This window comes from Melanotaenia boesemani, chromosome 8, assembly GCF_017639745.1.
Source record: "Melanotaenia boesemani isolate fMelBoe1 chromosome 8, fMelBoe1.pri, whole genome shotgun sequence".
Classification (NCBI taxonomy): Eukaryota; Metazoa; Chordata; class Actinopteri; order Atheriniformes; family Melanotaeniidae; genus Melanotaenia; species Melanotaenia boesemani.
Genome location: NC_055689.1, coordinates 33,636,938 through 33,660,152, shown reverse-complemented (window position 1 = coordinate 33,660,152; position 23,215 = coordinate 33,636,938). Strand labels below are relative to the sequence as shown.

The 23,215-nt window shown below is 40.9% G+C and overlaps 2 protein-coding genes and 1 long non-coding RNA gene across 3 annotated transcripts in view; 2 read left to right on the top strand and 1 right to left on the bottom strand.

Annotated features, from left to right (window-relative positions):
* Window positions 1-7,854, top strand: part of LOC121645172 — a 30,763-nt gene extending 22,909 nt beyond the window's left edge. The window contains exon 4 of the transcript XR_006011360.1: window positions 7,581-7,854. The gene's annotated coding sequence lies outside the window, so the exon portion shown is untranslated. The remainder of the gene's footprint in view (window positions 1-7,580) is intronic.
* The window catches only part of LOC121644999 (immunoglobulin lambda-1 light chain-like), a 58,056-nt gene extending 37,938 nt beyond the window's left edge, over window positions 1-20,118 (bottom strand). Inside the window, exons 1-2 of the mRNA XM_041993274.1 lie at window positions 19,993-20,118; window positions 19,571-19,900 (exon numbers count right to left, since the gene is read on the bottom strand). Coding sequence (XP_041849208.1) covers window positions 19,571-19,900; window positions 19,993-20,035 — 373 coding nt within the window. The 5' untranslated portion in view covers window positions 20,036-20,118. The remainder of the gene's footprint in view (window positions 1-19,570; window positions 19,901-19,992) is intronic.
* LOC121645195 lies at window positions 14,685-17,164 on the top strand. The gene is made up of 3 exons (XR_006011363.1): window positions 14,685-14,803; window positions 14,866-14,926; window positions 16,232-17,164. It is a non-coding gene; the product is annotated as an uncharacterized LOC121645195 (long non-coding RNA).
* Window positions 20,119-23,215: the final 3,097 nt, after the last annotated feature.

Below are 23,215 nucleotides of genomic sequence, written 5' to 3'. Positions count from 1 at the left end.
CGCGGCTCAGCTGATCCCAGTTTTACTGTTAGCCAACCAGAGGCAGTGGAGGCTGAGTTTTAGTGTAATTGGGGAGGGTGTTTAATAAGGTATTAATTAGTTTAAATGAATACCATGTTCTTTTTTATTTAATTTCATGTTCAATGTTTTTCTAGAGTAAAGATATCAATACTGTGGTCATCGGAGCAAATCCATCAGTGTTATTCTTTCTCACCTTTCTGTGTCTCCTTTTACTTTTAAAAGGTTTCCATGTTTGAGAAAAATATTCTGTGTTGCTGTGTTGAGTGTTGCTGCTGTGGAGGTCTCAGATGACTTTTTATTGATGCGGTGAGTCTTTAAAAATATCATTCACTCAATCACAATCTGTCATTTATATGTGGTGAGACAGTGGGAGTAGGTAAACTTCAGTCAAAATAAAATTCAACAACACCACTCTGGTACTTTCACTCAGAGATTATCAACTTTACTCAACGTAAGGCCTTCAAGTTTGTTATACTAATGAGATATGAGACAAGGATCCAATTACAATGAAAACAATCTTTATAAAAAATAAATAAAAATAAGAGCTGAGGCTTACAGGGGGCAGGTGGGCTGAAACAATGTGAGGGAACCCAGTGAAGGGCCACCCCTAGCACACATACCAAACATGCACACTACCAACCAACATAGGCACATGTAATAAGCATGCAGAAGACAGAGGGTCACACTAAAAAGAGAGCCGACACCAAGGAGGCACCACCACCCCAAGGTCTCAGACCACTGGAAATAAAACAAATACAATAAAGTGGTAACACACAAACTAAGTAAAACTGTCTTAATTTAAATAATCAAAATAAAAGCCAGCTGTACAATGCAGTGCTGGGCCTATGGAAGCTAATGCTGAGGACGAAAGCCCAGGCCCTCTTCATGAGCATGAGGTAACACGACTCACAGGTTTACCTATAAAAATACCGCCATTTAATGTTACATTACATCTTTGGATCACTCCAAAAATGTAATTACTTGTTCCTTTATTCCATTTCTGATATTTCCTGAAAACTTAATGATTTAGTTCAGAAAGACGTTAAAGAGCTAAATTTAAGATTTGCTGTTTTAACCAGTTTTTTTTTTTTTTAACTTGTTCTGTCCAGCATCATAGCGTGCAAAATGATAATCTGGTTGCTGTATCGTGCTGAACAAATTTGCTCTGCCAAGGGGAGGCCTATGTGTAAGGCTGTTCTTAATAATGTGATTAATTAATTTATTTATTTACTTTGAATCACGGAATCTATGTAACCTTGCTGGACCTGACCGGAGGGACAGAAAAAGGTGGAAAATAGCAAAAAAAAGAGCAAAAGGGAAAGAAGAAAGGAGACAAAAAGATCACAGACAGAAGGAAACGACCTTCAATCCACACCATCACCAGACAACAAACTGTTACACCTGTACATGAACACACCAGAAAATTTCCTACAACTTTTACAAAAGCAGAAACACACACACAGAAAAAAAAAAAAAAACAAACAAACAAAAAAAAAAAAGGACTGCCAGTCATTAAGAGTTTTTAAATAATAACTAAATCAAATCAAATCAGGAGCCCAGAGGCGGCCGCCCCACCCCCCAAAGGCAGAGGGCCCACAACATGCCTAGGAGGACCAGGCCCCCCCAGACAGCCACCCGGCGTAGGCCAGCACACACCCCGATGTTCCAGCCGCACACCCCGGGAACCAGGGTGCTATCGGCCCCCTCCCCCCACTCCCCATCTACTTCAACCATGCATCCCATATAACCCCACACTCACACCTTCCCCCCGTGCCGCACCCACAATCACTCACCACCACACAATCATGCCACACACAACCCTCCCACAATGCCCCACGGGGGACACCCCAGGCGGACCAGCGGACAGCGAGCCCCAACCCCCATAGAGCCAGCAGCCCACCGGCGCAGCCATCCCGGGACCCGGCTCCTCCCACACCCCTAAAGGGGAATGAGAGGATGGGGACAGCGGCAGACCCCCGGCCCACCACCCCCAGCCCCCCAACCCCCCACAAGTGCACTTAACGCTGCCCCAACCACACACAGAAACACATGCACACACCTATTTCCTTGCACACTCCCACTCATCATAACTCACATATGCCCTCTCAGCCCCACCCAAAAAATATAAACACTCGCACAGCATCCAACCCTCCCACTCTCACTCCCCAGACACACCCCCACTCATCCTAACACATGCATACGCACGCACACAAACATACCCCCCATTCACACAAACATCCAAAGTATAGACTGTTTTAACCAGTTAACTAAACCAGTTAACCAGGTAAAAAAAACAGCTGTTTTATTTGTAAACAACTAGCGTATTCAATGCTAATTGTTAGCATGTTCACCCCTAATTTGCTCGTATGGACCAGACTTACTGGGTTTACTGGGACTCTTTACTCATAGCAGGAGATCAGTGATTTAGAGCAGTGCAGCTTACCATCATCATCATCATCATCATCATCATCATCATTATCATCATCATCATCATCATCATCATCATCATCATCATCCACAGCAACAGATGAAGGTCCTGCTGCCGTCAACCTGTCAATCATTCTAGGAGCTTCCACCGGCATCATTTTTTTCTTATTAACTCTTTTCCTCCTCTGACCTTAAATGTCGCTGCATCCTCTGACACAAAGCCAGACGGGGATTAAAGTCATTTCTGCTGTGTTGGTATAAAAATGACCCTCTGGTGGTTCTGGGGTTACTGGAGTGTTGGTAGTTCTAGTGTTAAAAAATTCCTACATCCAGACGGTAATCCAGATCAACCTCAAAATCAAATATTCGTGAATCCATTAAGAAGATTTCGTGAAAGTTTCCTGAAAATTCGTTCATTACTTTGTGAGTAATGTTGCTAACAGACTGACAGACAGAGAGACCAACGTACAGCGCTGGAAACACAACCTGCAACTTGGCAGAAGAAATGATGAGCTGGAATCTGCTGAAAGCTGTTAAACAACAAGAGCTGCTGGAAGTGTTTTCATGAAGAGCTCATTAACATTGTGAAGGAGGAATGGACTTTATTCCAGCAGCAGCTCAAAGCAGGAGATTCATATTTATCTGGATATTTGAAGGAAAACATTCATTATTAACCAAAGATGCTGAAAATGGATTGATTTGATTGATGGTGTGTTGAGGTTTCATTTCATCATTTAACACTGCAGATATCTGAAATCTTCACAGAGTTGATGGTTTGAGAAAATTCTGCTAATAAGAAAAAGAAGAATAAAATGTTAAATCCATAAAGACAGCAGTAAAGAAGAAACTCCCTCAGCTCAGTGTGTTTGTGACTCTGTCTGAGATGGAGGTGAAATATGTGAACCTGGGCTGTGCTTTACTGCTCTCTTCCTGCCACTAACACTGTTTGACATCTGCTCATCTGAAGGTTTTTGTACAGGCTGCAGGGATCATTTCTCACTGTGGAGACCGATTTCTTTCGCACAGCTACAGTAGTAGGTGGCTGAATGATCCTGTTTAACTTTCTCTATCTGCAACTCACAGCCGTTCTGAATATTCACAGCTGAGAAATCATCTTTCTGAGGATGATTTTGACCTTTTCCAACAGAACCAGAATTTTTATCAATATCAAGAATTTCTCTGAATGTTTCTTTCTTTTGGTACCAGTAAATATAACTGCTATCACACAGGTGAATATTTCCACATCTGAAGGAGACACTTTGACCAACTCTCCTGGTCAATGTTAAATCCTCCTGAATCAGCTCTGCTGCCATGGCAACCAGCGCTGTAGAGACACAGCCAGACAGATGAAGGTTAGTGTGACAGTGTTTGTTCCAGGTGGAGTTTGTTGGCTCCTGATTGGCTGGAAACACTCACCTGAACACAGCCAGCACAGAGCAGCAGCTGGGAGGAAAAGCATTGTGTGCAGTGGTGTTTCCTCTGGTGAACCTGGGGAGAAGTGGTGCTCTGATGCAGCTGAGGCCAAACAAGGACGAGCTGTGAGAGCAGAGCAGGACCACGTGCTTTCTAACAGGTCCTCAAAGCTCCCATCAGCCCCTGCGGCCCACAGATCAGACTGCTGCTGCTGATTGACAGCTCAGCTGAAGCTGCTGTGTGCTTTCATGCTCTTGATTTCAATCTGACAGCAGATGAAAAAAATCTGCCTCACATGATGCAGAAAGACTAAAAACATTCATGTTCCCACAAACACGTTCAGGTTGGTGGTGAATTTAGTACCACACACTGTTATCTGTTGTTTAGCAGCTGGGATGAAAATACACAACTACAAACCCACACAGCTCCTCAACTCTCATTCAGCTCTTCAATGTGGGTCTGTGGATCCTCACTGGGAACACAATCAAACATACTGGGACATGTGGGAAAGGATCCCAGTGTGCATACTGGACATATGTTACAGCATCCACAGGAAGACACTTTCTCATCATTTCCATGTAGATTCTGTCATTTGAAGCTCTTTCACAGTCAGATCTGGACTATAAACCATGTTCTACACTGTATGTTGACATGTAGAAATAATTCCATTCTGCTTGTAAGAAGCTCTTCATAGAAACAAATATGGCTACACTGGTGTTACTGGATTATGTTGATGCATGAAAACAGCTTTGCTGCACAGCTGAATGATTGTGCTGAAAACACTGAGAACAAACTGAAGATGGAGCTGTTGTGTTACTTTGGCTTCACAGTCAGTGTAGACAATATACAAAGCAGCTTCAAAGATAAATGTGGAATCAAACAGAGTTCAGGAGCTGCAGCTTCCATCTTCATGGAAAACAATCAGCTGATTATTTCATTATTCTTCATATCGACGACTCAATAAAGACGAAACCACTTGATTTCCTAAATGTTTACTGGTTCCAACACGTTTCTCCAGTCCGACCCGACTTGGAACAGAAGCAAATAAATTGGGACATGTGGGAACGTCAGCTGGAATATTTTGGAGCCTCCAGACAAAGAACTTTATCATTGATCTCTTTACTATTGAACATGTTTAAAAAGTGACTTTGAACATAATTAACATTCATTAACATGATGATCGAACTGGATTTTTCTCCAGTGTTTCATGTTTGTGTTTCGTTGGGAATGATTGGAATATTCTGTCTTCCATATTTACACATTCACTGTCTGAGCATAAAAACGTCTCCACCTGGATTTAACTCAGCAGATGATCTGGAGCTGCTTCAGTTGCTCAGGTCCAGGTTCAGCAACATGATGTTCCAGAAAAATCAGCTCAGCCGACTGTCAGAAGAAACTGGAAGCAGCTTTTTCCATCCAGAGTTTTTCCTCTGATGGAAGCAGCATATTCCAAGATGAACATTTCAGGATCAGGAACAACTGCTCAGTCAGGTTGGAAAGACAGAGTCTGAGCAGATTATCATCCATGTCTAATTCCTCTTCATCCTCCAGCTGCAGAAGGACCGTCTTCAGGGTGGAACTGACACCATTGTTGACTTCTGACCAGATTCCTTCAACTCTTTGCTTCTGGAAACAGATTTGTCTTCACTTCATTTCTTCTGCTCAGTTAATAAAAAATAGACATGATGAAGTCAAAGAGGGAAAAATGTCCTGAAGCTGAATTCTCATTAAATATGAACATTTCCATAAACAGCAGCTTTGCTCATGAAGCTGGAACTCTGCATACTGACCAACCAGATACTGTGTACACTGACAGCTGTGCTAGAAAAGGATCAGTTTTAGGAGGAAAAAGTGGAAATAAACTCCAGTGTGGATGTTTCTGCAGATGTTCAGGATGAACTTGATGTGATGAAAGTTGTTCTTGTTGATTTCATGCTGTTTAATGACGTGTTTCCTCTTCAAATCAGACAGGACTGGAACAGGAAAGAAAATGTAGATAATGGCTGCAAAAGCCAGAATGATGCTAAAAGCCAGAATTCCAGCATGAAGTGAAAGCAGCAGAAAATAAGTCAGATGTTCTTGTAGAAAACAAAGTTGTGGATGAAGTCTGCAGATGAGGCCTTCTTTCCTGATTCTAGCCATGAGTCGACAGCAGCTCCTGCATGAACAACCTGAGATAAAACTGCTGGCCGTCATCCACACACACTTCATCCCACATTCCACAGGTAAGTACTGCAGACCTGTGGAAGCAACAAGAAAAGCTAAATTCATTTGTGTCCAACTTTCAGACAGAAAGCTTCCAGATCACTTTGGTGTTCAGTCATTTCCTCTTAGACACGTGTTAGAATGAATGAGGACGACATTCAGATGAAACATGAAGACTTATTTCCAAAGTTTACATGACGTCTATATTTGAAAAGATTCTCTTTGCTTTGATTTTGTCTCTTGTTCATCTGTGTCGCCCCAATGTGTGAAAATAATCATACAACTTCAAAGAGGATTTCTTCTCTATCATGAGGTCCAGAAGGTCAGAGAGGAGTTAGAAAGCTACCTTGTCTGCATCTAGAACGTTTGGATCTTCTGAACTCTTTTCTAAAAATAAACAAAACTGTCTGAAACTCACCACCGGCCTTCTGGCCTCAGCCGCTTGCAAGCTTCTTTCCAGCTCTACTGGTTTGTTGTTCACAGAGAAGAGAGAGATTAACGCTACAAACTTTGAAAATCAACCCCTGCTCAAGCTGAACAAGCGCTTTACAGTCTAATGTTGTCGTATTCACTTGGCAGAATATTCTGTGGGGCATGGTACTTTATTTCATTTCTTATATCAGCTGTCAGTGTTTGTTCATTAAGACAACTGATTATTTATGTTTGTGATATAAAAAAAAAAGAACACAGTTTTGTTAATATGGAATTGCTTAAAACTTTCATCATCGTGGATACTTTGATTTGGTTTTATTTTCTCTGTTTTACCGTAGTGTTTTAAAAGTTTATTAAAAACAGCGTTGGATTGGATTTATGACTCTTCTTTTGTTTACATCTGGTAATTTAAAGTAACTCAAATAAATCTAGTACTTTTTACTTTTACTTGAGTAGATCTTTGGTGCGTACTATAACTTTTACTTGAGTAGAGTTTAAGCAAAGTAAAGAAATACATCTGCTACGTCAAGCATGAGGGGGGAACAGTGGAGGCCCAAACACAACAAGGTAATGAAGGCTTGGAGACTGTGTTCAGCAGAGATTCAGCTTCATGTGGAGACGCTGTCAAAGAGAACAGAGGAGCAGAGGACTGACATTTCTCACTGTAACTCCAACATTTTTCTCTTCCAGAGGTTCCTGCTTCTCCTCCACCTGCTTCTCCTCCACCAGTTTCTCCTCCACCAGTTCATGGAACAACTCCTCCACTTCTGCAGGGAGAAATATTTCCACCATCTGATCCAGCTGCAACCTCTGTTCCTGTTCTCCACCCTGTGAAGCTGTCAGTGTCCTTCCAGTCTGAGTTGAGGGTGAAGCTGCTCTTGCTGCTGTCCACAGTGCTGATAGTGAAGAGTCTGGTGTACTGCTGTGGACTCTTTCTGCTGATGATCCTCAGAAACAAGGGACCGTCCACCAACTGCACACATGCTGACTGACTGTTTTCTGCTGGACTTTTCTCTCCATCAAATCTCATCAATTCATCTCATTCATCACTTTGATCAGGATTCACAAATGTTAGTTATGACATGTTGTAGTTGCTTTAAAATTTCTCTTTTTATGCAGATTTTACAGAGTTATATTCAGAATTTACATCCATTTATTAACATTTATATTTGCTGTCATAAACTGTAAATTCTGAAAAAAAGTTTAATCTTGATAATTTATTTTATATCTGCTTTCTGTCTTTGATATATTTGATCATTGAACGTTTTTCTATAATAGAGATTTTTCAAAACAAAACAAAATGTTTTTTTTTTTTTTTTTACTTTAAATCATAACATGATTCTATGCATGTCACAACATATATTTCAATAGTGGAGTTTATTTATAATAATAAATAATATTCATAATAATAAGGCTAAGAATGTATTAAAGTTACATAAAAACCACAGAAATAATTCCCACAGTGAAGAAGTAGAAAGAGCAACATTAAAACATCAGAACAAAGATCAGAAAATATTCTTCAAATACAAGTCTGTACAGGAGGGTTTATACAATCTTTTAAACTGGCTCTGACTCAGCTGTTCTGATGCTGACGAAGAGTTTGTTCCACGTTCTTGGAACTAAAACAGTAGAATCATGGTTCCCTTTGTTCTAAGTGTGAACTGTGGAACTTTAAACAACAGCTGAGTCTCTGATCTGAGGGGTCGAGGTGCAGAATGAAGAGTTCTGACATGGAAAGTTGATCCAGACCATGAAGGATTTAAAAGTGATCAACAGAAGCTTAAATGAAGTTGTGGAGAGCAGGTTCACAGAGGCTGAACCAGTTTGAAGAGAAGTCAATAAAAACTCAGCTGTGATTGAGACCAACAGACTCCTCTGACGGCTCTGCAGGAGGTTTTCAATCAACTATCAGCCGGTGAAAAAATGAGACCTGAGCTGAACCAACATGGACGTCTCGTCCTGCTTTTGTTTTCAGACCAACCAAACAACATGACTTGTTTGTGTCGGTGGTTTGTGAGTCTGTCTCAGTGTGGTTTGTGTTGCTCTGATGAATGATAACAGAAGTACAGTCGGCTGAAAGAGCAGAAATGTCTGAGAAGATGAGCTTTAAATGATTTATTATTAATGTTCAGCAACAAATGTTCAGCAGGAGGTTTCTCATCTCTCCTTTTCTTCCATCAAAGTTCATTTCTCAGCTCTGAGATCTGGATTTGAGCTGTTTCTCTCACAGATGAAGAACACAGATGTTTCCTGGAACGACTCTTTAAGCACAGTCAATGGTTGTAACTGTCATTGTGTTATTAAGGTGAAAAGCCACAGCTAACGGTGTGGAGGCTGCAGAGCAGAAAGCCACACGGCTGCAGGAAAGGAAGTTTGATTGGCTGTCAGCAGTTTTTTCTCTTCTAATAACCACTGAGAACAGATTCATATCTGCTGCTGAACACACTCATCTCCTCCCCTCCCTCTCTGCTGTCTGTCTTTTTTCTCTACCTACAGTCCTGACTGGTCAAACCTCTGGATGTTTATTTGTAGCTTCAAACAACATCTCTGCTCTGCTGTTTGTTCATGTGTGGAAACAACAGTGTCATCAGCGTAGAGTTTTACAACCTCACTGTCACATGTTTCCTACATTAACTAAATGATCAGGGGACACACACACCCATCACATACTGGTTTCCTTAGAAACACTTCATCTTAATACTGAATAAAAATGGCTTCCTGCTTCTTCCTGTTTATATATTTGTATGATGTGAAACTTGAGGTTGGAAGAGAAAGAAACTTACAACCACAGTCTAACGGTTGTCAACATACCGAACCTGTAAACAAGCAGAGAAACAAACACCAACAACCCTGTTTTACACTTTATTGAGATTATCTGAGTGAATAAATGTGGAGAACCTACCACACTGTGCAGATACAGGAGATTAAAAAGAAAAACAAGATAAATGCTGAAATATCTACAAGGCAGCTAATAATTCATCTTCATTTAGTTTCTAACATGTCATAACTAACATTTGTGAATCCTGATCAAAGTGATGAATGAGATGAATTGATGAGATTTGATGGAGAGAAAAGTCCAGCAGAAAACAGTCAGTCAGCATGTGTGCAGTTGGTGGACGGTCCCTTGTTTCTGAGGATCATCAGCAGAAAGAGTCCACAGCAGTACACCAGACTCTTCACTATCAGCACTGTGGACAGCAGCAAGAGCAGCTTCACCCTCAACTCAGACTGGAAGGACACTGACAGCTTCACAGGGTGGAGAACAGGAACAGAGGTTGCAGCTGGATCAGATGGTGGAAATATTTCTCCCTGCAGAAGTGGAGGAGTTGTTGCATGAACTGGTGGAGGAGAAACTGGTGGAGGAGAAGCAGGTGGAGGAGAAGCAGGAACCTCTGGAAGAGAAAAATGTTGGAGTTACAGTGAGAAATGTCAGTCCTCTGCTCTCTTTGACAGCGTCTCTACATGAAGCTGAATCTCTGCTGAACACAGTCTCCAAGCCTTCATTACCTTGTTGTGTTTGGGCCTCCACTGTTCCCCCCTCATGCTTGACGTAGCAGATGTATTTATATCTACTGAGAGCATCACCATCAACCACTCTGATGACGGCGGATTTTCTGGACCCTCTGAACTGTCCCTCAGCAGGGAGCAGCTCCTCCAGAGAGCCGTCCTCCTTCTGTCTTTTCCAGGAGAACTGGACCAGAGGAGGAAACATGGCTGAGGCCAGACACAGCAGGGAGCTCTTCCCCTCCTGGTGGACGTTGGATTCAATGGGGCAGACGTTCACCACGGGCTTCACCATCTGCTCCTCTGAAGTTTGACAGCACAAAGTTCACTACATACACTGGATTCAGCTTCATATCACACACACTCATCACCTCATGGCAGCAGGTGGACCACGTGGAAATCTTCTTTATAACGTCAATAAAAAGATTTAATAACATGTTTATGTTTTTATTGATGATATTTAAATGAACCCTTTCATGGATGAATTTTTAAATAACAATGCTTCATGTTTTTCACTTAGAATATTTTTCAGATGTAAACAGTAATACTTTATTTCTTCGTCATATTTTACTTTTTATTTATTTTATTCACTTTATCTGTTTTATAAAATATTTAGATCATAATATTTATCTTATAATACATTTTCTTTTCCTGTTTATCACTGAAGCAAACTTGTTAATTACAATGTATGAATATACAAATATACCGTCCTCACCCATGAATAAACTAGAAAATAGATTTTAAATAGACGTCCACTGTAGTGGATACTAAACATGAAATAGTTAGAATATGATTGAAAACTATTTATAGTTTAATATTTAATATTTTCAATAACTTTCAAATTGCATTAATTTAATGAGACAATACAATAACATTCATACAGCAGGTTTAACCAGCAAGTTGTCTAATGTGTTAGAAGATAAAGAAATTTTATTTAAATTAATTAATTACCTTCACTAATAAAACACAAACACGTAAATTATAAATATTTATATGAATAATTATAAATAAAATTTCAAGTGTAACATTTCTGTATGTTTTTATGTTTATTACTAAAAGTTTTATTTTTCTGCTTCATTGTGTTTATTCTTATGTCCAACATGGAATTAAAGCTCATGTAACATTAAAATGTTACTTCTATTCTACATAGAAAGTTTCATGAAAATTTGCACGTAAATTTATGAAAATGTATTTTTTTATTCCACTTTAATGTTTGTTTTAGTTTCTCTTTAAAACAGTTTTGTTCAGATGTTAAACATTTGAGCTTTTTCATTTCTTAAAACACATTTTTCAAATGAAAATTAATTTAGTTTTTTTCTTTGAAAATTTAAACTATTTTTAAAGTAAAAAAAAATCTATTTCCCCCAAAACCAGCAGATGTCAAAGAATTACTGAGAAGATGAAAAAATATGTTTTTATATGTTATGTATAAAAAAATGTTTGTATCGTGACTAACATATAAAGTAGTAATTACAATCTATGTATCTATGTAATAGCAGAATTGAGTTTTTTTCTGCTTCAGTGTATTTCAACATGTAATTAAAGCTCATGTAACATTAAACTGTTATTTACACTTGATCAAAACGTAAGATTTTTATTCCACTTTCATGTTTGTTTTAGTTTCTTGTTAAAATACAATTTGTTCACATGTTAATTTTTGAAGTGACATTTAATTTAATTTTGTCCTCTACAGAAAATTCAAACTATTTTAATTTAACAAAAATTTCTTTTCCCCCCAAAACCAGCAGATGTCAGAGAATTACTGAGAAGATGAAAAAGTAAATGTTTGTATCATGACTAATATTTGCAGGAATAAAGAAAAAGTTTAGTTGTTCAGTGAGATTTGAACACGTTTTCAGGAATTATTGAGCTTTTCTTCTGTAACAATGGCTGCATGATGAATTCTCTACTAATGATGAAAAAACTAACATGTAAAGCCTGAAGCAGCAGAAACTGACTTTAAACACATTTTAACTTCTACAAGAAAACAAGTGAAGGAAAAGAAATGTTTGTTCTTACCTGTTACAAACAGTTTAGTCCCAGAACCAAAGATGGGGTAGTTATATCCTCCAAAGATGAGGTACCTCCATCCTCCACACAGTGAGAAAGACTGGTACAAAAACCTGTCTGCTGGTGAACGTGTCAGCTGAGGTGAAGGAGTTCAAATGATGAAGCAGGATCATATTTCAGCTCCATGATGTGTTTCTCTAATGTTCATATCAACATGACTGTCTCTTCTTCTCTTCTCTTTTAGCCACACTAGCAGCATGGCTCTGATGTTAATGTCAGTCTGTTGGTCAGTCCACTACTTTAGTCCAGATGGACTGGATCTGGACTAAAGGATGGAGGGACGGCATGACATGAAACCTTTAACAGACATTCTTGGCCCCCAGAGGATTAACTTCATGAAGGGACTTTGTTGATTCTGACTTTTTATCTAGCGCCACCATCAGGTGGACATTTGTGGTTCAGACTGAAATATCTCAACAACTATTGGATGGATTGTCTGGTTCAGATGTTCATGTTCCCCTCAGGATGAACTGGAATAACTTCTCCGACTCAGAATATAACTGTGACTGTTTATTATTTGTAGGCTGGGTTTACACTAGTCTGGCCTAAGTCTTCGGTCAGAAAGACTGCAGTGGATCCGTATGGTTTGATGACTTCTTTAATAAATCCACAGTAAGGAACAGTACAGGTTGTTTGGGTTTGTGAACATGTGTGTGTATGTGTGGTTTAGCTGTAATGGAAATTTGAAGAAACATAATTAGCATAAAGTACTCAGTAAGAAGGTAACAAATGGTGTATCAAATAAACATCTATGACAAATATTATGACCAATATGTACATTATTCACATAGAAAGTGGGAAAAACACAGTTATATTAGCAAACAAAAATTACTAAATTGAACATGTCGTTGCGCTAGCTATCCACAAGAGGGTGCCAGTGCGCCACCAAATGACGGTAGGTATAAAAAGGAGGGCTCTCGTGGGTAATGGCAGCGGTGACAAGGCGAAGTTTGAAACTTATGGGACGAGACATTAAGGTGTACTGTCTACAAACTATATTCCCACAAATAACTACTATAAACAAATTAAAATAATACTTACAGAGGCATTTACGCACAACATTGATAAACATGAAGTCAGAGTCACGAAGTTCACTCTTGCCTGCTCTCTCATACAACTGAACACCGGAGCAGCAGTGTGCATGTCCTCTGAAGGCAATAGTAACGTAATACAGCGGTTCCTTAAAGGCGCTGCTGCGTTATTGCAGGGAAATTTGTACAATAACTCTTTTTTTACAACTTAAAATGGATAAGCACACAAATGTTGCCCAGGCAACAATACCTGGAAACAAGCCAGTAAATCCTGGTTAAGAACAACTAACAGCTAACAGCTAACAGCTAACAACTAACAGCTAACAGCTAACAGCTAACAGCCAACAACTAACAGCTAACAGCTAACAGCTAACAGCTAACAGCCAACAACTAACAGCTAACAGCCAACAACTAACAGCTAACAGCTAACGCTGCTGACGTTGTTTTCTAAGAACACTTGGTGAGTATTTTAACAATTTGTAAATAACGATGAATGGTGTGACCAGTGGGATGTTTGTGAATAAACATCCACAAATGATTCTAAACAAGGAGAAAACTATAAGCGTTTCTATTAATTGTGTCACCTTTATACCTGTAGGGACCTAAATGCAAGTTTTGGTTAATTAATGGTTTAAGTTATCAAGGTAAAGATTTCATTCATGTTTTCAGATTATTTAATTTGATCTAAAAATAAGAAGAAAACTTTAAAATTCTTTATATAATTACATGCAGGAATATTTTTGTAACTTCATATTGTGGCTTTAAAATTATTTACAGATAGATTGGCTTGGCGTGCTAGGAGGGGTGGGGCTGTTACCGGATCAGACAAACAGTCAGGCAAACATTGATAGAACCGCACAGTTTTTTTGACTTCTCGTTCTTTTATTTGATTTCTTGGAATTATTCTTTATTTATTTTTATTTTTCCTACCATGGGGAGCTAACGTAACATTTTAGTTTGAACTTTTCAAGTAAACTTTTCAACTGAATCTGAAGGATCTTGTGGAGTTTTTTACAAGTGACACGTGAATAAAAGCGAGGGATTAGAGCATCAAACTAAGGCTTTAAAAGAAAGGAAAATACAATATCATTAGCCTAGCTACTGCTAATTTCTTGTTTTATTTAGTAGAGTTCAACCACATGGACCGGTTGTTCAAACATAATCTGATCGGATTTTGGTTATTGGATTGGATCAAATCTTGAAAATGGGTTGTTCAAAAGAGAAAGAAGGATTCTGAAATCTGACTGATCATGTAATCCAATCCTGGTTGTTATCCAGATAAAACCCTCAGTTTGTGCTTGAGCTGAATACTTTTGAGTAAGATCTGGATAACTTTGATCCAAAAAAACATGATTATCCTGATCCCAACAGAGGGTAGGATTGCAAGCTGGATTTCAGGCGGAAACTGCAGTAAAACCTCAAATTTGAACAAATAATAGTATCTTTTCAGTCAGTGCATATGCTAATATTTATATGTTGCACCTGACTTGTTTAAGCATTACAGTGTAACCCACATGAAAATTCCTCTTAAAGGTCATGGTAGATATCCCTATTGAGTTTTCCTGGTTGTCGATGAAGGCACCATTTGGTCACATGACATCTGTTCAGCCAGTCCCACTTCCTGGTAGTCTCCATACAAGCCATCTGTATTACTCCACCAACAGATGTGTGGGAGTATGGGAATGGGAAGGCTGCAACAGGTGAGTCTTGTCCAAATGCTTTCTATTTGCATGGTTGATTATTGTTTAAAACTACGTTGTAGACGCTGCAAACTCACTGCTGACACCAGGGCTCTCATGTGGGATGGATTTTTAAGAGGATTGGTGAGTCTGTTTGGTTTGCTACATGCTGTTAGCATTAGCATGCTTGTGCCTTGTCCCACTAGCATAATGCTAGTGTAGCATTATACTACATTAGCTTTGCTTTGAATAAGTTATGTTCATTGTTAGGCTAGAGCCTTTTAAAAAGCCATGTTGGCCTAGCATGTATTTTAAATTTACTTTTGGTTTTATTAGTATTTCTGTCAATGCACTTTGATGTCAAATGGTGCAACATTATTTGAATTGTATTTGCATTTTTGTACGCACATGGAAATGACTTTCAGTGTTTGATGGTCGATGGTTTATGATTCAAAGAAATTTAAAGGTCCCATATTATGCAAAATTCACTTTTTAATGGTTTTGGAACAGTCATACTGGTCCCCCCGCATGTGTAGGAGACCCGTAAGTGTGAAACTCTTTCAGGCGCTCTCTCTCCCCCCTGCTCCACCTCTAGGGAAGTAAGCGTTGAAATGAGCTTGTTTGAAAGCGTGTACGTTATGACGTCATAAGGGACAATAACCACTCCCCACAGAGCGATGGACCCGCCTACCGGCTCTCAAAGCCCGCCCTCTAAAAATCACCTAGCGCCCAGTGTTTTTCCCTCTTCGGCAACCCTCGTTAGCAGACATGGCTAAGCGACAGAAGCACTGTTCTGTTTGTGGCTGCATAAATGAACACGAAAACGTTTTTTTACTTCCATCCACTGAACCCACGAGGACTGAGTGGATTAATTTTATTTTTGGAGGAAATGTACCCGGAAAACTTCCAAAGGTTTTGCATGTCTGTGGCCAGCATTTCAAAGAGGACTGTTTCCACAACATGGGGGCATGGAAAGCAGGCTTCGCCAACCGTTTGAAGCTGAAGCCAGGTTCAATACCAACTGTCCGTGACACAGCTGGAGAGGTAAGAGCTGGCAGTTATTTTATCGTTTCGGCCTTATTAGTCTGATAGCTTGAAAATATATTAGCACTGTTGTAAATGTAGCCAAGTCACTGGCATCACGGGCGATGCGATGGGCGGAGCCAACAGCTGAGCTGCTCCACCAGGGTTCCGCCCACCATAAACGGCACATTTCTGAAGCTGCTAAAAAGAGGGAGGTGAAGAGAAGCCGCTGCACTCAAACTGAGGGTCGATTTGTCCATACCATGGTGGAAATATTTCATTTAGATATTAATGAATGGTCTCAGATTGGGAATAAAGTGTATAATATGGGACCTTTAATTATTTAATGGGTGTACACCAAGATAAAACTAGCTAGTCGTTATGAACTTTGAATGACTGAATGTTGGCCTTGTTTGTCTGATGCAGGCCAGGTGTGCCCTGTTGGGTACAGATCCTTCCGGATGGCGAGCTAGACTCAAGAGTTTGAACCCTGTAAAACACACCAACCTTCTGCCGTCTGGTAGGAGGCTGTTTGAAAGCCAGTCCACTCCCATCTTTTTGCCCTGCTCACCGCTCACATTTACACTGGTTGAATAGCGCGCATATGGACATTTATTCAATTTTCATGGACTCTGTTTATTATTGGACAACTCATACATACTACATTGTGAAAGGTGGACAGAATGATTGTAACCTAACTTGGTGATGATGATGGAACAATTTCAGCTGGGTTGAGTTTGCATACTGGCTCATTATATGTTGTGAATCATTTGGAAGAGTCAACTCTTGAAATTGAACCTTGTGAACATGTTTTTCCCCCTTTATTCTGCAGATTGTAAATATCGTACATACTGTTTTTTGGGGGGGGGTTCCACCGTATTGTGATATAAATTCACTGAAAGACAAAATTCTGCCTGTGTGATTGCTGTACCTGCACCTCCCTGAGCTGACATCTAGAAACTTCTGATTCAAGCCCAGACATTATTTCCTTTTTCCCATAGCAAATCTTAAAACATGTTACACAGGGATAAAGTGGTTAAAGTAGCACAGGCTACCTATTAAGCCTGTTAGCATAGTACAGCAACAATTAAACATAACATTAACTCGTCCCCATGAAATAAACCCTGAAGTAAATGTTAATAACAAAAACAAATATAACAATCCATGTTCCTGTCATTCATCGCTGCACATTCAGGGAAAATCCTGTCAGGAATAATGTCTAATAATTGCATCCCTCACCACACGTCCAGTCAGTCCCTCATTCTGACAGAATGTCGGAGGTTGGTCCGGTTCCTCAACATGAGGCTCCGGTGCATCATTAACATGATCACAGAGAGGGACATTGTGTCTTTGTGAAGACGATTCCAGAATATCCACAATATAGTTGTTAACAGAGTATTTTTATGTTTGTTGTGGCTTCGATGGGAAGTCATACAATTATACATAGAAGTGGATGTAGCTCAAAAAGTTTGAGAACCTCTGTCTTATAGGATGTATTTTTGGAAGTCTGCCGTGGTTTCCTCCAAGTATTGTATAAAATACATGATTAGTTATTTTTCTAGAGTAAAGATACCAGTACCATCACCAGTATATGATGCAACTATTTCCCCACGTTTATCTAGATACCAGTACTGTGATCATCTGAGCAAGTCCATCAAGTGTCGTTCTTTCTCTCATTTTTAAAGGTTTCCATGTTCGAGGAAATATTCTGTGCTGCTGTGTTGTTTATTGATGTGGTGAATAAATAGTCCATGAAAATATCACTAAATCTGTCATTTTTTTTCATTTTAATATTAATTAATTATCATGTCTCACCTCTATTCGTCTCTGTCCTTTTATCAGGATCCCATCATACGCTGTACATTGTTCAGGACATTAACTAGACCAAGCAGTCTTTTAGTTTCCACTGAGTACTACATAGAATAATGAGACTGGGAGGATGGTGTAGTTTAGGTTCATTAGACAAGCACATATACAACAACAAGACGGTGTACAAGCACTGTCACAAGAAAGTTTCTTTTCATTTATAGTCGTTGTCTTTTCATCAATACCTGGGGGGTATTCCATGAACGTAGCTAAAGAAAGCCAGGCTGTATCGGGAAAGCCTTGCTTAAACTAACACCATCTCTGAATTAAGGCTCAAACCGTTCCACTAACACATTTCAGCTGCATCTACTTGAGGCTAATTCAAGCCAGGCTTACATAGCCTGGCTATGTGGAGGTCCTGAGGAACGTAGGAAGTCCTGACGAGTGGATGGTGGAAAAGAGGAGCTACAGAAAAAGAGAGCAAGCCGAGAGCTTCATTTTCTCAGCAGCTGAACAAAGAATGGAGATCAGTGACGTGCGGTGGAGTTCATGGCTGGTGAGGCACTGACTCCTCTGGAGTCAGATTTATAATGTAGGAACCGAAAAGAGCTTCTTATTTCACTATTCATCCAACAGCATGCAACTATGCCCCCTTGAGGTGAGGAAGAGTACTGCCTGTCTCACCTGCTGACTTTTGTCTGTACTTTATTCTACGATAAGCAGGAATAATTCTGTCACACGCACATTAAAGACATTACACAGCCTGTAGAGTCATGTTGTATAACAAATATTTCTGTAAAGTTCATATTAGCGAAATGCTGAGGAACAGAAACGGGCACGTGTCATGCAACCCAGTTTGTATTGGATCAGGCAGTCAGAGGAGAAGCAGCTCACCACTGCCTCACCCGAGATTTCTGCCCTGGTTTTGATCAGGAAATCCTCATTCGGCAATTTTTGTATAGTTGTGCTGAAAATACATTATTAACACAGATCAGTGTGAGATTTTATCCTGTAAGGTGACCTTAAGTGTCAAGAAATGCGCCCACAAAATAAATTTATTATTTTTAGTGGAAAATATTAATATTTATTTTATGTAATTTTTTCTTTATTTTCTTTTTTATCATGACGTCTCTCCTGACCGCACGTCACTGCTGTCAGTTGTTGATTTTACTGTCCTAATTTATTTATGATCTTTATGGTTCTTTAGGGAGTCTGTATCAGACCCGTGAGACACAGCTAAGCTAAGCATGAACGTTAGCCTGCCCCCGAACAGGCTGGTTCTGGTGCATCAGTTACCATGGTTACTCAGCGGGCATTCACGTTAATTGAACAGAACTTTGGCTTAAAGTTACAAAGATATGAACCCTGTCTGGTTTTCTTACTGTCAGCTCACACAACTCAACCCTCAACAGCTTCCGAACATCATCAGTAGTATTTACTTCTCTGCTCTCATCATGGGATAAATATCTGGTTCTGGAGCTCAAGTCAGCAGTTAAACAACAAGAGCTGCTGGAAGTGTTTTCATGAAGAGCTCATTAACATTGTGAAGGAGGAATGGACTTTATTCCAGCAGCAGCTCAAAGCAGGAGATTCATATTTATCTGGATATTTGAAGGAAAACATTCATTATTAACCAAAGATGCTGAAAATGGATTGATTTGATTGATGGTGTGTTGAGGTTTCATTTCATCATTTAACACTGCAGATATCTGAAATCTTCACAGAGTTGATGGTTTGAGAAATCTCTGCTAATAAGAAAAAGAAGAATAAAATGTTAAATCCATAAAGACAGCAGTAAAGAAGAAACTCCCTCAGCTCAGTGTGTTTGTGACTCTGTCTGAGATGGAGGTGAAATATGTGAACCTGGGCTGTGCTTTACTGCTCTCTTCCTGCCACTAACACTGTTTGACATCTGCTCATCTGAAGGTTTTTGTACAGGCTGCAGGGATCATTTCTCACTGTGGAGATCACGTTTTACACAGTTACAGTAGTAGGTGGCTGAATGATCCAGTTTAACTTTCTCTATCTGCAACTCACAGCTGTTCTGAATATTCACAGCTGAGAAATCATCTTTCTGAGGATGATTGTAATCAGAGTAAATTTTATTAGTACTTTTATCAATGTCAAGTATCATCCTGAATGTATCACCCTCTTTATACTGTATCCAGACCACTCTCCCATTGGTGTCACACAGGTGAATGTTTCCACATCTGAAGGAGACACTTTGACCAACTCTCCTGGTCAATGTTAAATCATCCTGAATTAGCTCTGCTGCCATGGCAACCAGCGCTGTAGAGACACAGCCAGACAGATGAAGGTTAGTGTGACAGTGTTTGTTCCAGGTGGAGTTTGTTGGCTCCTGATTGGCTGGAAACACTCACCTGAACACAGCCAGCACAGAGCAGCAGCTGGGAGGAAAAGCATTGTGTGCAGTGGTGTTTCCTCTGGTGAACCTGGGGAGAAGTGGTGCTCTGATGCAGCTAAGGCCAAACAAGGACGAGCTGTGAGATCAGAGCAGGACCACGTGCTTTCTAACAGGTCCTCAAAGCTCCCATCAGCCCCTGCGGCCCACAGATCAGACTGCTGCTGCTGATTGACAGCTCAGCTGAAGCTGCTGTGTGCTTTCATGCTCTTGATTTCAATCTGACAGCAGATGAAAAAAATCTGCCTCACATGATGCAGAAAGACTAAAAACATTCATGTTCCCACAAACACGTTCAGGTTGGTGGTGAATTTAGTACCACACACTGTTATCTGTTGTTTAGCAGCTGGGATGAAAATACACAACTACAAACCCACACAGCTCCTCAACTCTCATTCAGCTCTTCAATGTGGGTCTGTGGATCCTCACTGGCAACACAATCAAACATACTGGGACATGTGGGAAAGGATCCCAGTGTGCATACTGGACATATGTTACAGCATCCACAGGAAGACACTTTCTCATCATTTCCATGTAGATTCTGTCATTTGAAGCTCTTTCACAGTCAGATCTGGACTATAAACCATGTTCTACACTGTATGTTGACATGTAGAAATAATTCCATTCTGCTTGTAAGAAGCTCTTCATAGAAACAAACATGGCTACACTGGTGTTACTGGATTATGTTGATGCATGAAAACAGCTTTGCTGCACAGCTGAATGATTGTGCTGAAAACACTGAGAACAAACTGAAGATGGAGCTGTTGTGTTACTTTGGCTTCACAGTCAGTGTAGACAATATACAAAGCAGCTTCAAAGATAAATGTGGAATCAAACAGAGTTCAGGAGCTGCAGCTTCCATCTTCATGGAAAACTATCAGCTGATTATTTCATTATTCTTCATATAGACGACTCAATAAAGATGAAACCACTTGATTTCCTAAATGTTTACTGGTTCCAACAAGTTCCTCCAGTCCGACCCGACTTGGAACAGAATCAAATATATTGGGACATGTGGGAACGTCAGCTGGAATATTTTGGAGCCTCCAGACAAAGAACTTTATCATTGATCTCTTTACTATTGAACATGTTTAAAAAGGGACTTTGAACATAATTAACATTCATTAACATGATGATCAAACTGGATTTTTCTCCAGTGTTTCATATTTGTGTGGAAAGTGGAAATAAACTCCAGTGTGGATGTTTCTGCAGATGTTCAGGATGAACTTGATGTGATGAAAGTTGTTCTTGTTGATTTCATGCTGTTTAATGACGTGTTTCCTCTTCAAATCAGACAGGACTGGAACAGGAAAGAAAATGTAGATAATGGCTGCAAAAGCCAGAATGATGCTAAAAGCCAGAATTCCAGCATGAAGTGAAAGCAGCAGAAAATAAGTCAGATGTTCTTGTAGAAAACAAAGTTGTGGATGAAGTCTGCAGATGAGGCCTTCTTTCCTGATTCTAGCCATGAGTCGACAGCAGCTCCTGCATGAACAACCTGAGATAAAACTCCTGGCCGTCATCCACACACACTTCATTCCACATTCCACAGGTAAGTACTGCAGACCTGTGGAAGCAACAAGAAAAGCTAAATTCATTTGTGTCCAACTTTCAGACAGAAAGCTTCCAGATCACTTTCGTGTTCAGTCATTTCCTCTTAGACACGTGTTAGAATGAATGAGGACGACATTCAGATGAAACATGAAGACTTATTTCCAAAGTTTACATCACGTCTATATTTGAAAAGATCCACTTTGCTTTGATTTTGTCACTTGTTCATCTGTGTCGCTCCAATGTGTGAAAATAATCATTACAATTCATTTTTCTGCAGCACACACTCCTTTCAAGGCCAGACAGAGCTTCAACATCCTTCTTCTGTAGGTAGGACCAGTCTTGGAGACAGCCATGCATCCATCTACTCATTGTGTCTTGGCTGGACTACTGTTGTACTCGTAGTTGATGGAGGAGACAACACCACCCCTGTGTTTGCTGCTCTTCGTGGCTCCAGCTGCTGCACCAACATGCTCCAGTCAGAGCTTTGAGGATTCCTGATGGAGGTTTTAGCTTCCAAGCTTAAATCCAGGGATGACGGAACTTGTTTGGTGGCTGCTTCTAAATTATGAATCAGTCTCTCGTTCACATCCGAGATGCTGACTGACTTGAGTAACGTTTCTCTAGAACCAGATATTGTCCCATCATCAGAGCAGAGAAGTGAATACTACCGATGATGTTAGGAAGCTGTTCATGGAAGGGAAGGATGGTGTGTGTGTGGGGGAGTTGTGTATGTTTGGGAGAGTGGGTGATGGAGGGGTGGTGTGTGTGTGTGGGAGGGTGGGGTACGTGAAGGTGGATGTTTGGTGTAGGAGAGGGAGGACGGTGTATGTGTAGGAGAATGATGTATGTGTGGGAGGATGGATAGTGGAAGGATGGTGTGTGTGTGTGTGTGTGGGAGGTGTGAAGGTGGATGAATGGTGTATGAGAGGGAGGATGGTGTATGTGTGGGAGGATGAGTGGTGGAGGGATGGTGTGTGTGTGGAAGGATGGATGGTGGAAGGATGGTGTGTGTGTGTGGGAGGACAGAGTATGTGAGGGTTGAATGGTGTATGCGTGGGAGGATGAATGGAGGAGTGGAAGGAGAGTGTGTGTGTTTGTGTTTGTGTGTGTTGGTCTGGGGGGGGGGGGGGCAGGACTGGTTCTCGGGGTGTGCGGCTGGGCGCTGGGCTGTGGGGCTGGCCTCTGGCGGTGGCCGTCTGGGCGGGCCGGGTCCCCCCGGGTGGCGTGCTGGTCCTTGGCCTGTGGGGGTGGGGGGTGTCCCTGCGCTCCTGGGCCCGGGCCCTCTGCCCCGTCTGTCCCGGGCGGCCGGTGCCCGGGGGGGTCGGGGACTGCTGGCCTCGGCCTGCCGGGGCCGGTGCCCTGTGTCCGCGGGGCGGCTCCTGCTGGGGTCTCCTGCTGCTGCCTTCCTGGGCGGGCGAGTGGTCGTCTCTGTGGACCGGTCGGGATCTGTTGCCTGCGGGGGGGCTGGTGGCCTGGGTCTCGGGACCGCTGGCCTGACTCTGGCCTCTGTTCAAGTGAGGTGGCATCTGCATGATCACTCTGCATGGTCACTCCTTCCTGAACGTCTCCACACAGTCTTTGCGTCGCCGTGTGGCCGAGTTCTCCAGCATATTCACACAGGTTTCTCT